Below are 16,343 nucleotides of genomic sequence, written 5' to 3'. Positions count from 1 at the left end.
CATGTGCACCTCTGGGTGGAGAAATGTGCCTTGATCCCAGGAAATGACATTGGATACTAGAAGTAGGTGCATGGAGGTCTTTTAATACTTTGGAGTACTGATCCAGGGATGCAGGTTCTGAGCTGGAGGCATCGGATTTGGAATCTAATTCCCTAGCCTGTGTGAACATTGCCTGGTTAGCTTCAAGTGACTTCACATGACCAATCAGGCTCAAGAAACATTGTGCTCCAGTTTTCTTTGCAGCTTTGGAAACTTTCAATCTTGGCTCAGGCAAAGGCATCTCAGTGTGGATGGACAACCTCTTGGAATAGGCAGGGCTCCACTGTGCCCATTCCTGGCATCCAAAGTCAAAGGATGCCCAGAGCTCCCTGTAAAGATCCATTTCATACTCCTACCTATACATTGGTGTGGTCCACTGAAAATTATGATGCCGATTGGTCATAGGAAAGTGGGATCAATTGTGGTGTCTGTCGCACTTCATGGGGTGCAGCAGTGGATTGTAGGGGGTGATGATGGGTTTCACAGTCCCTCAGCAATTAGCACAGCCTGCTCAGGTGGTAACAGTTCCCATATTTTGCCCTCTGAGAATGAAGCACTCAGGGCTGTGGGGTGCGGTGGAATTGGAGGTCACTGCATTGGTCTTGGAACCAAGCAGGAATACCAGAGAGGCTTGGGCTCTGGCACTGTGTCTTTATCATGTAGGAGGCAACTAGAAGGCTGCTTATCGCAAGGCTTTTTAGCACACTTGATGCCATTTTCTCTTTTCTCCTCAACACAAACTTTAGAATTCTTTGCCTTCTTAGCCAATGTCTTGGTATCTGTTGCCTTGGTAGGATGTGCTTTTTGCAGGCTGGGGGTAGAGGGTTACCTCAGAGCTGGGGGTGTGGAGGAGGATGCATGCATTTAACCTCTTAAGTATACAAAGATGGAAAGTGTATGGCGGGGAAGATGAGTACTCTGGAGATAGGGTCTTCTCATGTTATCTGAAGCAGGCAGGAACTTTTTTACTTTGGCAAAGTCTTCCAAATAATTTGTGAGAAACCATTGCTGTTTTCTTGCACAGAGATACTGCATGACTAGATTTAGTGCACCAGGTGTAGCCATTTTTGAGTCAGTTTCATTTGGTCAAAGTAATCTTGACAGTTGGACTTCTGCAATGTTCCACACATGGGGTCACCCTTGAAGCATATCTGAATGCTTCAACTGATGCAAAATGTGGCAGCTGAGCAGAGCATCCTGATCACGTGATTCTAATGCAATCTGCCAATTATTTTCCTGGCTCACATTGTCTTTCACTTTCAAAGTCCTGGATATTTCAGGGATCACCTGTTTATGTATGAACCTGCTCAGTTATTAAGATCAGCAGGAAAGACCCTTCTGAAGATACTCTTGTTTACAGCTGTTTGTTTAGCTTGTGGAAAAGAGCTTTTCCATATGTTATTCCCAAACTTGAAAACACCCTTTGGAGTTGGGATTCGTCTGCATTCAGGAAGGAGGCCGTTTTAACTTTGCAATTTCAATTGTTATAATGGTAACATTTGTTTGTTTTACTATGTTTTTATAAACAGCATACTGTTTCAACTTTTGAATCACCTTGGTGTGTTATAAAAATGTTTGAAGTAGTGAAAACCAAACAAATAAACTAGGTTTATTTATAATGGTGTGATCCATGACCATATCTAAAGTTTCAAAATTAAATATGAAATATGAGAAGACCTAGGTTTTCACTGGGTCTCTTGCAGCACAAGAACTTCATTGGCAGCTGATGGAGCAAAGATTATGAGTAGGAATATAATGGGGGGAAAAGAACAGAGGGATAAAGGAGGTAGGGAAGACACAGAGGACTTTGAAAGTATGGATCGGGAACTTTTGCTGGATCCAGGAGTAGGCAGGAAACCAGTGTTAAGAATTTCAAGAACCAATGAAAGTCGGCCACTTTTTTCTGCAAGAAAAATGAACAGCTAGTTTTGGCTACATATTGAACATGGAGAATAACTGCTACAACTTACCACTCTCCTTTCAAGATTGACAAAATCATTTGTACACAGATGAGAATTAGTACAACTTACTCAGTTTGTAGCACATATAACTGCAGTTAGCTGCCATCTCCTCATGACTCCAAAACTTAGATAAAACCCTCTTCTATCCTGTTGAGCTTTGATTATTCAGTACAAGTGTAGATATGATTTAGTGCATGCTATAAACTTGAAAATACTTCTGAAGTCTTACCTTCAACTGGCAAATCACCTGCTGGCAAAGAATGCCAGGTATCCATTGTACCCAATTCCTAAGAGAAAAAACCAAGTTCTCTAGAGAAACAGCTTATACAACAGAAAAATATTTTGATGTGTATTTCAACTTGATTGCCTAAAGATGTGTACATACTAACCAGTATATTTTAAATTGTGTTACTTGTTACTGATCAAACACATACAGACTGCTTTTCATCTTAGAATTCTATGACCTACGTCAGGCAATGTCAGGAGGTCACAGGACTGCACCCTTGGTGTAGGTTTTATATCTATCTCCAATATTGTTGTTGTTGTTAGTCACAAAGTCGTGTCTGACCCATCGCAACCCCATGGACAACATTCCTCCAGGCCTTCCTGTCCTCCACCATCCCCCGGAGTCCACTCAAGCTCACACCAACTGCTTCAGTGACTCCATCTAGCCACCTCATTCTTTGCCGTCCCCTTCTTCTTTTGCCATCTATTGTTCCCAGCATCTTCAATAAAACAACACACAAAAAGGGAACCAAAAAGCCTTAAGAACACATTATAAAACATAATCATGCATTACCATCCTAGCAGAAAACAACATGTAGAAACAAAAAAATTCTTTCTTAACTTTAATATAGGTCCAATGAAATTTGAATGGGGCCAAGAAACAACTTTCCTTCTTGTTCTGTCCATCAAACAGCTGATCAGTGAAAGATTCAGGAATAGGACGGGAAACCTGGTACCCTACTGCTTTTCAACCTTTTTGTTAAAAATAAAATTTTGAAGGGGTCAGAATGTGAACGATTTGTGGGCACCATTGAAAGTCCTTAAGGAAGCATTAATAGTCAAAGGCACCATGCTGGGTAACCCTGCTTGATATTATAATGGTATGATCTATGACCACATATTTAAAGTTTAAAAATTAAATATTAAGTATGAGGAGACCCAAGTTTTCACTGGAACTGCAGCTTGAGAACTTCCCTGGGTCTCCCCCACAGCTGTGACCCTGACATTATTTCTCCCATTGTGACAATTGGCCTGAGGGAGAAAAACCTCCCTCTGGTGCTATTGAGAACTCTTTCTCTCAGGCTAATCGCTGTATTCTGGGGAATTTCATCAGAATTGTGACTAGGGGTAGCCAAAGAGTTGCTTCCAGGATATGGGAATGTAATTCAGCAATACAATGACATCTTTAAACAAGAATTATCTATTTAGGACACCGCTATGTCTAAAAAAACCTTCTAGAAGGAAGTCACTGCAGGGCATTTCCTCATCATGTGCCCTAATTATGCTCCTGTCACCCCACATCATCAGCATTTATGTCCATTTATCTGGCCCGCCTCCGAGGTATGGGACTTGCCGGGCGCGTGGCAAGGCGATGGCTTGCTCACATGGAGATCGTTTTGGACTTGCTTGGAGAAAATGATCTCCATGGAGAAAGCTGGCGCCTTGCCGTGCACGCACCTGGCAGCAGTTTGCTCGTGGGGAGATAATTTTAACTCACTCGGAGAAAACAATCTCCACACGAGCAAGCTGCTGCCTCGCCCTGCGCATCCCCCCGCCCCTCACCGGTGTGCGGCTCCCGCCGCCACTGCCTTGGCGGCCCACGCCCACCACCAGCACCTTTCAACTGACCCCCTGTTGAAAAAGTTTGAGGACCCCTATATTAGAGAATTGCCATTTTTTCTAAAATGTGCTATCAAGTCCAATATGTCCAAAAGAGCAGCTTTTGCTGTATGAGGTCCAATTTCAGGTCAAGGAGATGGACTGTAGGAAAGATACAGTGATACCTCGGCTCACGAACTTAATTCGTTGCATGACTCTGGTCGTGACCCAAATTGGTCCTGAGCCAAGTCAAATTTCCCCACAAGGTTTAGTGTAAATAAGGTTAATCTGTTCTGTAATCATTTTTTACAGATTTGAAACAAAGAACAAAGTAACAAAGAACAACAAAGATCCCAGCCATCTCCCCACCCCCGAGCACGACTGTAATCGCGGCCATCTCCCCCCACGAGCATGATCACAGCCATCTCCCCTCCTAAGCACAATCGCGATCACATCCATCTTTCCCCGCACGAGCATGACTGCAACTGCAGCCATCTCCCTGCCCCAAGCATGAGCACAATCGCACCCATCTTCCCCTGCACAAGCACGACTGCGACCATCTCACCACCCGAGCACTATCGCAGCTATCTCCCCCACCCCGAGCATCATGATCGTGATTGTGCCTGGGCGGGGAAGACAGGTGCGATCGCAGTTGTCACCCAATGCGGAGTTCGCGAACTGATGCAATTTTTTTCTGAAATTTCTGTTCGCGACCTGATTTGGTCGTGAACCGAGGTGTTCATGAGCCAAGGTACCACTGTATATGTTCAACTGGCATGGTTGGATGGGGTCACTCTAGTTCCACACTCCACTCCTGAGTGTCTGGATGTCAAGATGGCTGTATGTCATATCTTGTTGGATTCATTTTCATTGTAGAGCTAACCAAGCCCTCCAATGTTGGGAACTCCAAAGTAGTGAACACTGCTGTGCAATGTAAGGAATGGAGCATGTGTTTTATTTGAAGGTGTTGCTAGTATATGTTCTGGGGCAGCTGTAAATCCATAAATGAATGGGATTCACAGTCTTTGCCTAAGGATAGACCTCAAGTAAGGATACTCGGCCCACTGCATCCAGAGGAATAGTTGCCACTGCTATGAGACTCATACTACAGCGCTGGAAAGACAAATCATCTCCTTTAACCACACAATGGACTGAAGTCCTGAGAGAATATACTACCAATGACAACTTCATCTCAACATTCATTCCAACATTTGGTCACAGGAACTTTCAATCTATGTAGATGTAAATGTGTATGTATATATGTTTGTGCATGTGTGTATAATTAATTTACTGCATCTCTGTTCATTCCTATGTGACTGTATGTTTTTTCCCTTTTCTTTTTCTTTATATGTATTAGTATTTTTGCTTCTGTTTTGTATTCTCGGTGGTTTTGCACTTATGTTTGGTTTTGTTCAAAGATTGTAAAAACTAAAATAAAAACTATAAATACATAAATTGAGACTAGAGAGGTAAGAGTTAAACTTCAGCAAGACACAGTCCTCTAAATATGTAACCATTTGCACTAATTCTAGTCTTTGTGGTAACAAGCTAGGGTTTTTTGCATCTTAATCACTGACAGTTCATGGTATAATGCACATGGGGCTTAATACTTTCCACCAATTTCAAAGGGACAGAGGCAGGGAAGGGCAGTCAAGAGACACTTCTAATATTTTAGAAAGTTACTCTACCTCAGTTAGATTTGACTCCAGCTCAGGAAGCCTATGCCAAACATCTGCAGGACTGATGACCTCTTCATTCCCACTTGAAAGATTCAAGACCTTTATGTAAAAACAAAGTAGAGAGATAATTATTTGTACAAAGAAACTCTAGCCTCTCATGTGCAGAAAAAGTACCATTGAGATAACATGCACGTCAAACCATAGTTAGGAACAGTGATTCATCCAAGCCACCTTACCTTTGTGCCTTCGGCAGATAAACCTAGAATCAGAGCCTCGTACCATTGACCACCTGACCACACCATGCATTTGGAACCAGTATCAAATCCCTTTAAGTTGCAAATGATTTCTTCTTTATCTGCAAAAAATAGATATTATTTTTCAAGGATTCTCACACTGGAAGCTACAAACCAGAGAAATAAGATTAGCAACTGCAATCCAAACTGGCAATCACCAAGCAATATTATTAAAGTTTAAGGCTTTCCTCCCTTCACCTCAAGGTGGATAAAAATCAGTGATTAAAAAAATAAATAAATTGAAATTGTTAGTTAAAGTGAATGTTTAACTTAAATTAAATTTTTAAAAAATGAAATGCTTTTTGAGGAAAAAATCTATCTAGTTTTCTATTAAGATATATTACAGTCCAAAAGTTATCCATCATAAAATCTGGATTAATTTTTAGTTATGTACCATATGGCTGTGTATTCATGCAATGTTTAAATTTTTTGGTAAACAAATTCCATTAAACCATTCACAATGGCATGTTCTTCCAGAGATTTCTGTAAGATTATTGAGCAATTTTTCTAACTAGAAGATACTATCACAGATCCTTTGTTTTACAGTTCTTGAAACAGTGAATTTGTGTCTGCAGAGATCATGCATCTCTTCACAGCAAGAATGCTGTAAGATAAACATGCAGTTGAGAAGAGAGACCTTAATCCCATTGTTCCGTTGCAAATCTGTGTATACCTTAAGTGCTACATTTCAAAAAATTCAATGAATAGGAGAAAACTGCTGGGAGTGGAATAGAGCTGTACAAGAAGCTAAGTGTGAGGAGGGCGGGACAAGCAGTAAAAATGAAGCTTAAACCTTTGAATAGACTACTCCAATTTTTTGGATTTTTTTATGTATAGACTGAAGTTTGTCATATTATTCTTTCCCTGGAGGGGAAAGCCTATAATGGCAGCAGGCTACAAAGAGACCCAGTCTAGGAATATCTTAATGAAGTTACTCTACCTACAAGTAAGGCAGACATGCATGCAAATTATGTAGAAAACCATGATTTAAATTGACTCTTACTGATTAATGATTTAAATCAAACCCACTCTGCTTTACCTTAAGGCTTTCCTCCTTTTTTAAGCTGCCTGGTAGATATACTGAATCAATATACAGCTGGCATCCACATTATGTTATCAGGCCGCATGAACACTGAACTATTTTTGCATTTAATATTCCAAACATGGTAATTCGAAATGTACTTTCCCCCATTTTGGGGTGGTGCATGCATGCCTTAAGATGTAAGTGGGGAGGGAGCTGGCTGGCAGAGAGAGAGAGGACTGTAACATACTTTACATAAGGTTGTCTTTGGAAAGCTTGAACTTTCACCTGGTGCAGCATGTTACCGAAAACCAGCTAAATGCATCTAGTCCTCTGCGTCATTTTTTATTCAATTGCACTGGTCATCAATTTGCTTCTGAGATCAACTTGATGTGCTGATTATTACCATAAAAGTCCTAAATGGCTTAGAGGTAAAAAAATTAAGAGGCCTATCTCCCATCTTACATGTCTTGTAAGAGGCCTCTTGCATGTCCTGCCTTTATCTGAGGTAGATGAGATGGGAGGGCCTTTTCCATGGCTGCACCCAGCCTGTGAAATATCTTCATCTATCTTGCTCCCAATTTCATTACATCTTAAGGATCTATTTGGTTAGGAATAAACTGAAAGCTGACTATTTAGCCTTTGCACAGAGATTCCAGGAGTATTTTAAGGTGAGGAAGTTTGTAGCAGTCAGGGTGTAAAAAAGTGTGCCTCTTTTTGAGCAACACTTTACAGAGATCTTTTCTCTGGCAATTTCTAACCTCTTATGACATGCCTCTCACCTTCTTCATACTCAATACAGAGCTGGGATTATTTGTATGAATACAACCATATTTGCATTTGTTTTACCAACAAGAATACTGTGCTGTTGGGGACACTACTGTAGACACAATACAGTGGTACCTCAACTCACAAACACCTCAGCTCACAACCAATCGGGTCATGAGCAGAAATTTTGGCAAAATTTTGCCTCAAGTCACAAATTCTGCATCAGATAACGATCACGCTCACATCACCCTTCCCTGCATGGGTGCGATTGCGGATGTGGGGGGGGGGGGAGACAGCTGCGATCCTGCCTGTGTTCCCTGCTTGAGTGCAGCTGCGTTCATGCCCATCTATGGCCACGATCACAGTCACGCTCATGCAGGGAACACGGGCACAATCGTGGTCATGCTGGCGGGGGGGGGGGGAGATGGCCACAATCTTTGTTGTTGTCATTTTGCTTCAATTTTTTGTAATTAAAAAAAAGTTACAGAATGGATTAACCTTAAGTACATTGACATATGGGGAAATTTGACTTGGCTCACGACCAATTTGAGTCGTGACCAGAGTCGTGGAACAGATTACGTTCGTGAGCCAAGGTACCACTGTATTTGCTCCTAATAGTTGCATAGATGTGAGGATATTTGTGGATGCACATTCTTTCCTTAATTTTTTAAGGGGGAAAGGAACCTGGAACACGCAAGATGTTAGGACTACTACAGCTCCCATGCTTCCTAATCATTTGCTATGCTGACTGGACCAGAAGGAAGTAGGAGCCAACATTTGGGCAGCCACAGATTCTTTATACCTCTGTTGTAAAGGAAAAGCTACTAGCATACTTTCAACGTATAGTAAAAAAGAAATCCACACAATGATATATCAAACAATTTTAGTTAGGACCTACCAGCAGAAGATGACAAATAAGAGTGTATCACTAGCCTGGAATTTGGAAGTTTGCCGAAAGGTAAAGGTTTGACATTAAACCTTTACCCTGACATTAAAGCCCAGTCATGCCTGACTCTAGGGGGTGGTGCTCATCTCCATTTCCTAGCCAAGGGAGCCAGCGTTTGTCTGCAGACAGTCTCCGTGGTCATGGGGCCAGCATGACTAAACACCGAGGTGCACGGAATGCTGTTACCTGCCCACCGAAGTGGTACCTTTTTCTCTACTTGCATTTGCACGCTTTCGAACTGCAAGGTTGGCAGGAGCTGGGACAGAGCAATGGGAACTCACCCTGTTGTGCAGATTCAAACTGGTGATCTTTCGATCAACCAGCACAGCAGTTTAAACCACGGCGCCACCTGCATCCCCTTGCCATAGTTAGGAATGCCATTTTTCTGGAAAGTCAGCACATCTTGTGGCTACGGATGTGCCAGCAAGTGGATCCAAGAAAACCAGTGCTTTCAGTAAAAATGGTTCTATCACTAAAAATGGTTCTATAAAAGAAGCTAGTACTTTTAACTGAATTGGTAAGTAACAGCAATTCTGCTAAGCTTTGCAAGAAAAATATATATTCCAAAATTCACTGGCTGCTATCTATCGAGATATAAAACTTCTAAACTGGTAAAATGCAAACCCACTATTCTTCCTTCCAACAGCCACTTCTTCAAATAGTACTCTTGCCTAGCTAAATTTGTCAATTTAAAGTAAGACAAGCAATAAACACATACAGATTAATTCTGGCACTCAGCAAACCAACCATTAATGTCTTACCTGTATCGTAACTTGAAGTTTTAACTTGCTCTTCATCCAGCAACATACTTCTTAAAGAATCCTCCCCAACAAAATTGTCATCATAAGACCTTTCACACTTGCCATGGCTCTTCAGTGTTTCTACACAGCTCTTCTCCAGCGGAGTCTCCCATTCTAAGTGACGGGGTTTTATGCCATATTTTCCTGTTCCATGCACTCTCAGTAGACATTCATTGCAGAAGGATTCTTCTTCTAATTTTTTTGAAAATGATGACTTGATTACATTACTTGCAGAATGGGATACAGCAAGCAGTTCCAAAGGTAATGTATCTGCCATTGTTTTACTATAGTTTGGACAAGATTGCACTTTGGGTGTTTCTAGTTCCAGCAGCAAACTATCAGTTGTGTCTGTTGATGAAGGGCTCTGTTCTAATTCCCCTTCCATGTGTGCTACTTCAAGCAAGTTCAATTCTGAACACTCTGAATCATCACACTGGGAAGGACTCAATTCAGTTATCTCCAGTTCCAACATTTCTTCAGCTGAGTGCATTCTTAGTATGTCTAGTTCCAGCTGCTGCTGCTTGGTGTCATTTGATGCAGGCAGCGTTTCAAGGTGATCTTGTTTCAAAAGCATCCCCATTTCACTAGTAACAGGAGCCTGCATTTCAGAAGCATCCACAGAAAGTAGGTTATCACTTTCTTTTTCAGATATATAACAGTCTCTTTTATTATGAAATGTTTCAGTTATAGTTCTTTGGTTCCCCTTATGAACTGCTTCAGGGATAGTTTCATATACGTGTAAAGTCAGAGAAAATGCGTCCAATGAAATTGTGCTCCTTGCATCAACTACTGCTTGAATTTCCGCAGAACACAATACATCTTCTGAAGCAATGGTATCTTTGCAAGGCATGAATGAACAAGCAGATGCTTTCATTTCAAACAACTCACCCTCTGAACTCTCTTCCTCTGTTTTCTTCTGTCCTTCTGGCTTGTGAATATCTCCCAAGTTGGAACCAGGGTTTTCAACATTATGTTTCCAAAAGGGTTTCATTTGCTCATTGAGACATATATTTTGACACTCCACTTTAACACTAAATAAAGGGATTTCTAAAGGACCATAATTTTGTTTATCAATGACTGTAATGTCCAGTGGAGAATCAGCTAATATATCACCAAAAATTTTACTTATTCCTTCAGTCCATGAACCTTCTGCAGAATTAAAGCCAAACAGAGAACACAGAAATGCTTGCGGTGGTATTGATAATAGCTCATCAGAAATTTGTCTGATCATCTTTGTACTAACAAAAGCTTCAGTTCCATAATCAACATCAATCACTGACAAGGTATTCCCTTTTATATTTCTAACAACTGCCCGGTAAAATGTATCATCTTCATTATTCTTTGCTAGGCAAGAGTATCCATGTGCAATATTCTCCAAGCTGATTCTTGAAAGGTCTTGAACCTCCTCAAGCTTCCTTTCAATTGAATGAATAACATCTGCATCAAACAACCGACACCAAAAAGATTCTGGGCTCTTTACAGTAACTGACAAGGTTTTTACAGTTTCACCTATATTAGGTATCTTCCAGACAAATGATTTGGCATCTGGAATACTTGAAGCGTTGCTATACTCAGACAGATGATTTTCACACAGGTTTGTCAGGTCAGCTTTGCAATCTATCTTGTCAGTTGTCTCCACCAAAATAGATTTTTTGTATACTGGGTACCTATTAGCCAAATCCACTGTCACATTACCATTTTTGCCAAAAAGCAGAATTGCCCATTTGCCCTCAGTTTCTACTACAAATTCGCTGTTCATTTGAACCTCACTTGTCATTTGGAAAAAATACTGTACAGCTTCCTGTGTCCATTCTGTGATCTTAATTCCATGCAATGTACAATGAATGCTCATCACTGGGAAAGAGAGACAGTCCTCAAGAAGTCTACATGTTTTGCAGATGTTAACTACTGAAGTATTGCCATAATCAATATACTGCACACTCAGAAAGTCATCAGTGCTTTCTTTATTAACTACAGCACGATACCTTAAACCATCTTCTGAAAAATCTGCACACAACAGGTCTCCTATATGGACTGACTGCCCCTTTAGGTTTTCAACTGTTGTAGGATTGTTTAATTTTTCTGAAATACTGTCAAGCAGAGGCTCATCTTCTACTAGCTGAACATAAAAATCAGAAGGATTATTTATATGAGAAACATACACCATTGTTTTAAGACCAGGGTATATGCTTTTCTGAGGTAAGCCACACAGCTTTTTAAGTGAAGAATATGCATTAGCTTCAGTTAGGTTTCTGCTTTTATTTTCAGGTATCTTCTCTTGCATTAGAGAGCATGCACAGTTACTGGCCTTCTTACTTTCCTCAGAATCATTTCTGTTAAACTCTTCTGCTGTCCCTGGAAACTTTGCCATCTTTCTTTCCTGCTGCAATTGTATTTCCTGTCTGTGCACACCACTGTCTGTGCTACTGCCCAGTATTTCCAGATTTTGAGCGCTCCTCCTTTTGCTCTCAGATTTGATAATGCCTGTCAAAGGCCAATTCTTTCCTGTGGCTCTTCTCCTAGAAAATGAAGTTTCATTTTCCACTACACCAATGCCACATTGCAAACCTAAACCCTGTCTCAGTTTTGCATTGATTTGCATTTTACCATCATATAGTTCAATGATCAGTTTTCCATCAGGTTCTTTAGCTACAATCAAAGCTTTTAATTGCTTATCTAGTACTGCTTTTTCAAACCACACAGCAGCATCTTTCTGTACATCAGCAATGTCAGAAAGAGAGCATTTTATGGCTTGCATTGGCAAAAGCAGTAACTCATAAGCATCACTCGGTACTACAATCAGGTCTTCATCCCTAAACAACTGTGTATTCCCAAAATCCACAAAGAAAACTTCTTTGGTAGTTTTTGCTGAAGTCACTATAGCCCTGTACCAGCAGCCATCTGTATACTTTGCAAGATACAAATTTCCGGGGGCCCGAGATGTTTTCAAGCTGTGCCCCATTTTGTTGAGCTTATCAATGTTAGAAGCTAATTGTACAAGAACATTTTCACTTCTAGCAAGTTGACAATAAAAAAGACAAGGATCATTAACATGTGTAACATAAACCACTTCTTCACTGCCTATTTTGATGTCATGTGTTGAATAATAGTATGACAGAAGATGAACTGATGGTATCAGGGGCTTCTGTGGCTGTACAGGTCTGGCTAGACCCTTTCTTGTTAAAAAATGGCAAACACTCTCAAAAGGTGTAATTAAGTCCACAATATTAACAAGATGTGTTTTATTTAATGTTGCTAAAGCAAATATGGTACATTTTAGTTCCAATCTGCTTGCTGAATTCACAAATTCAAAAAAAGCTTCAGTGGCTTTTTCATCCCAAACAAAAGGATTCTGTCCCTTTGGCTGAATTAAATTGTAAAGGCTACATCTGAAAGCTTGGGCTTCCAAATATAAAAACTCAGTCTTAGCTGCACAAATATTCTCCAGTGAAACACATTCTTTATTCCCATAGTCAACATAGGCAACTTCAACTTCTGTAGCATTTACCTTATTAATTATGAGAGCTCTGTACCATTTTTCATCCTCTGAAAACTTAGCCAGACATACAGGATTTGGCCAGTCATGGGGTTCTGCTGAATGAATACAGTAATCCTGAATTTTAGTCATAAGTACCTTCAAGTCTTGGGAACTCTTAGCTAACTGGCACCAGAAGAGACTAGGATTTTCTATATAGGATACTATTACTTCTACTGTACTTCCAACATTCAGCTGCTCATTACAAGAAAATCCTGGCCTTATTTCAGAGTAGTTTTGCATATTACAGGACAAAGAGTTTGGGATAGTGCTAGAATCCTCTTTTACAGTGACACTGGGTTGCAAATAACAAGAGCATTTGCTAATGTGTGAGCAGTCATGTTTTCTTGGGTGGTCTGCTTTGTCTTTTATTAAAATTCTCAGAGACCTTTGCCCCACACCCTCTCCTTCTGGGCCCTTCCCCAATGGCTTATCTGTGATTTTCTGGAGAGTCTCTAGAACTTGATCTTCATGATCCTCAGCATACATATCCTGGGACATGATTTTACCTACATTTTTTTCTCCTACCAGAGAATGATCAAACAGTTCAACTGTGTAAGTATCTCTTTGCATGCCTAGGACTTTGATCACCACTTCCTTGTTCAGTACAGCTTTTCTAAAATAATCTACAGCATCTGAACTCCATGATTGATTTGGGGAAGGAATGGCTAATGTACATCTGAGTGCTACAGCAGGAAGTTCTCTAAACTGGGGAAGCAGCTCCTTCACTTGATACAAATCAACTATTTCAGTATTTCCCTGGTCAACAAGATATACTTCAATGCTCTTCCCTTGCACTTTGGTGACAACAGCACGGTGGTAGGAGTTCTCCTTTAGTATGACACAGCACAGGGATCCTGGCTTGAGCTTTCGAAGAATACCCTCCAGTTTCTTATTCTTAGAGTAGAAGTCACTTAACTTCTGTTTTAGATGACAGAGTGGCTGACAATGCTCCAGGAGGTGCACCCAGAATTCTGAAGGGTCTTGCAGAAAGGAGACTTCAGCAGTGTGGCACTCTCCTGCCTTCAGACACACAACAGGAAGTGGTGCAGCAGCTAGTGTGGACAACATTTCTAACAGGGAGCCAGGCTCCTTCTTGGCTGAAGTCCCCATGTGCTCCAGTTCAGTCAAGGCAGATGTATACTCTTGACTGCTGTGCAGGAAACACTGGGTCAGGCAGTGTGCTTGCACTCCATAGAGGCAGTTAAAGTTGAGACCATCTTCCCCATAGAAGGTTACATAATAGAGATGCTCTAAAGGACAAAAAGCTTCAATGGCGGCTTGCATCACCTTGCCCAACAGTAATTTTTTAAGTTGACTGACTTGTGAACAGGTCCATCCACTACCTCCATCTGTAATATTATACAATGAACAAGCGTAGGTGACTACTGGCATGCAAAAAAACTCAGCAGGCAAATGCCGCACATTTCTCTTTGTCACAAACTCCTTCCTGCCATAATCCACATAAATCACTTGGGCAACTGCTCCTGGCTGATTTTCTGGACCCCCACCAAGGTATATCCCTAGCAGCAGAGCTCGATACCAACACCCATCTATGCCTCGGGCTGCACAGGGAGAACCCGGTGTGGGCAAAGATCCCTGTAAGTCTTTTGTCTTGGATGCTTCAAAAGATTGGTGCATGGCATGTGAGAGTTTCTGGATCGCTTTGGAAAAGCTGTGCAGCTGGCAGTAAACTCTACATGGATCGATGATTTCAGTCACTATCACAGGCTCAATCACATTCAACTTCAGCTGTGGATAGATATAATCCAAACTAACATGATCTTGCTGAGACATGGTAATAGGGGTAAGAATGGGTGGTTGGGGTTCAGAAGGCAATTCTGTCAGAAGAGAAGTAAGACCAGAACCTTGGAGGGAAATGCTAAGCAAGGTGCTGAAGGTACTGGGAGATATCTGGCAGGCAAGCCCCAGTTGGCACATCTGTGCCAGTAACCAAGGCAACTCCAACACTACCAGATGCTGAGGGATGAGCACCTCTCGGATAAGGCCAGACACCACCCTGCCCTGCAGGTAGCCCAAAAGTTCTGCAGCACTAGCCGTCCAGCTGGAACTCGGCATTTCAGACCCCGGTGTGGCAAGTCCCTTGGACCCTCCGGCAGCATTCAAGGTGGCGCCTACCTGCCTGGGAGGGACCAAGTCGGCAAGGATGCAGCTCATCACCTCGGGAGGCAGGTGAAAGAGCTCGCTAGTCCCCCGCGCCAGGTAGTGGGAGGTGACGGGCAGCGTGTGGCCTTCGTCGAGCAAGAAAACGCGGTAGGTTTGGCCCAGTCCGCGCTGGCGGTTCACTACGCGGCAGCGCTTCCACCGCCCCGCCAGCTCCACCAAGCACAAGTCTCCCGCCGCCAGGGCGTCTCCGCCGTCGGGGGTGGTCGCCAAGCGCGGCCCACTCTTGGCCTGGATTTCCTTCGCCAGCCGCAAGTATTCCTCCCTCCGCTTGCCGGGAAACCCCCACAGCCTCACCAGGGGAGCCTCGGGGCGGACTTCCACGAAGGAGACCCGCAGAGCCATCCTGCAGCCCGGCCTGGGCAGCGCGGAGCACATGGCAACGGCCGCCTCGACAGCACCCGACCGCTTCCGCCGGGTCTCCTCTCCTTCTGCGGGACACGCCAGCAGTAGCGGCTAGTCGCCTTAGCGAGCGCCGCGTGATCTGCGGCGCTGCGAAAGGCCGCCGCCCAGGCACGCCTAGGATTTCCGGCGGCAGAAACCGTTGAATCGGGCGCCCACGAGGCCGACACGTGATCCGTTGCGGGCCCCTTCGCCAGACCCGCCGAGCTGTCCCCGCTCACTAAGGAAAAGGCCCGCAGGGAAGGGCAATTACGGAGGGGTGTGGTGCTGGCTGGGCGCGAAAGGGGCTGCGAGGTTGCCGTGCGCCTTTGTCCCTTGCAGCTACGCAAAGGACCTCTGGAGATCCAGTGACGGGATCCTGACTGCTCTGCAATCAAGACAACTGGAATGTGTTGTCTCTGAAGGGTAACGTTACATAAACTATAACGGCCATTTTAAAATTTAATGCACATTTGTGTCAATGCAGGAATGTTAAAATTGGCTTACTGTGCAATCATATTCAGACGGGAGTTCCACTCACGGAAGTGTTGTTCCTGGAAAGTGTATAGTATTGCAGCCTTAAACTTCATTTATAACTAAAGCTTCAAATGGAGAGGGTGTATAACAGAGAACCCATATTAATCAAGTCAGAGGCAGAAGACAAAGTGAAGGCCAAATATGAGAAGGACTGAATCCATAAAGGAAGCAACAGGCTTGGACTTGGAATAGCTGAACGGAGCTGTCATTACCAGGAAATTTTGGAGGGCTTTCATTCATGGGGTTGCCATAGGTCAAAGATGACTTGATTGCACATAACAAATCAACCCCTAGATGCCTAAAACCCATCTCAAACATCATGCAGTTTTCTAGAACAGCAGCTTCCAAATGAGCCAAGCTAACCAAATTCATCAG

At 42.6% G+C, this 16,343-nt stretch overlaps 1 protein-coding gene across 1 annotated transcript; it reads right to left on the bottom strand.

The window, feature by feature from the left end:
- Positions 1-1,898: 1,898 nt before the first annotated feature.
- On the bottom strand, positions 1,899-15,428 carry TDRD6 (tudor domain containing 6). The gene is made up of 5 exons (XM_044445141.1): positions 13,271-15,428; positions 9,293-13,156; positions 5,740-5,858; positions 5,513-5,602; positions 1,899-2,287 (listed from the first exon to the last, which is right to left on the bottom strand). Exons 1-5 carry the CDS (start codon positions 15,426-15,428, stop codon positions 2,198-2,200), a joined length of 6,321 nt encoding a protein of 2,106 aa, XP_044301076.1. The 3' UTR covers positions 1,899-2,197.
- Positions 15,429-16,343: the final 915 nt, after the last annotated feature.

This window comes from Varanus komodoensis, unplaced genomic scaffold (genome assembly GCF_004798865.1).
Source record: "Varanus komodoensis strain SLA01 unplaced genomic scaffold, ASM479886v1 scaffold47, whole genome shotgun sequence".
Lineage (NCBI taxonomy): Eukaryota > Metazoa > Chordata > Lepidosauria > Squamata > Varanidae > Varanus > Varanus komodoensis.
Note: the sequence above shows the minus strand (reverse complement) of the source record. Positions and strands in the feature narration are given on the sequence as shown.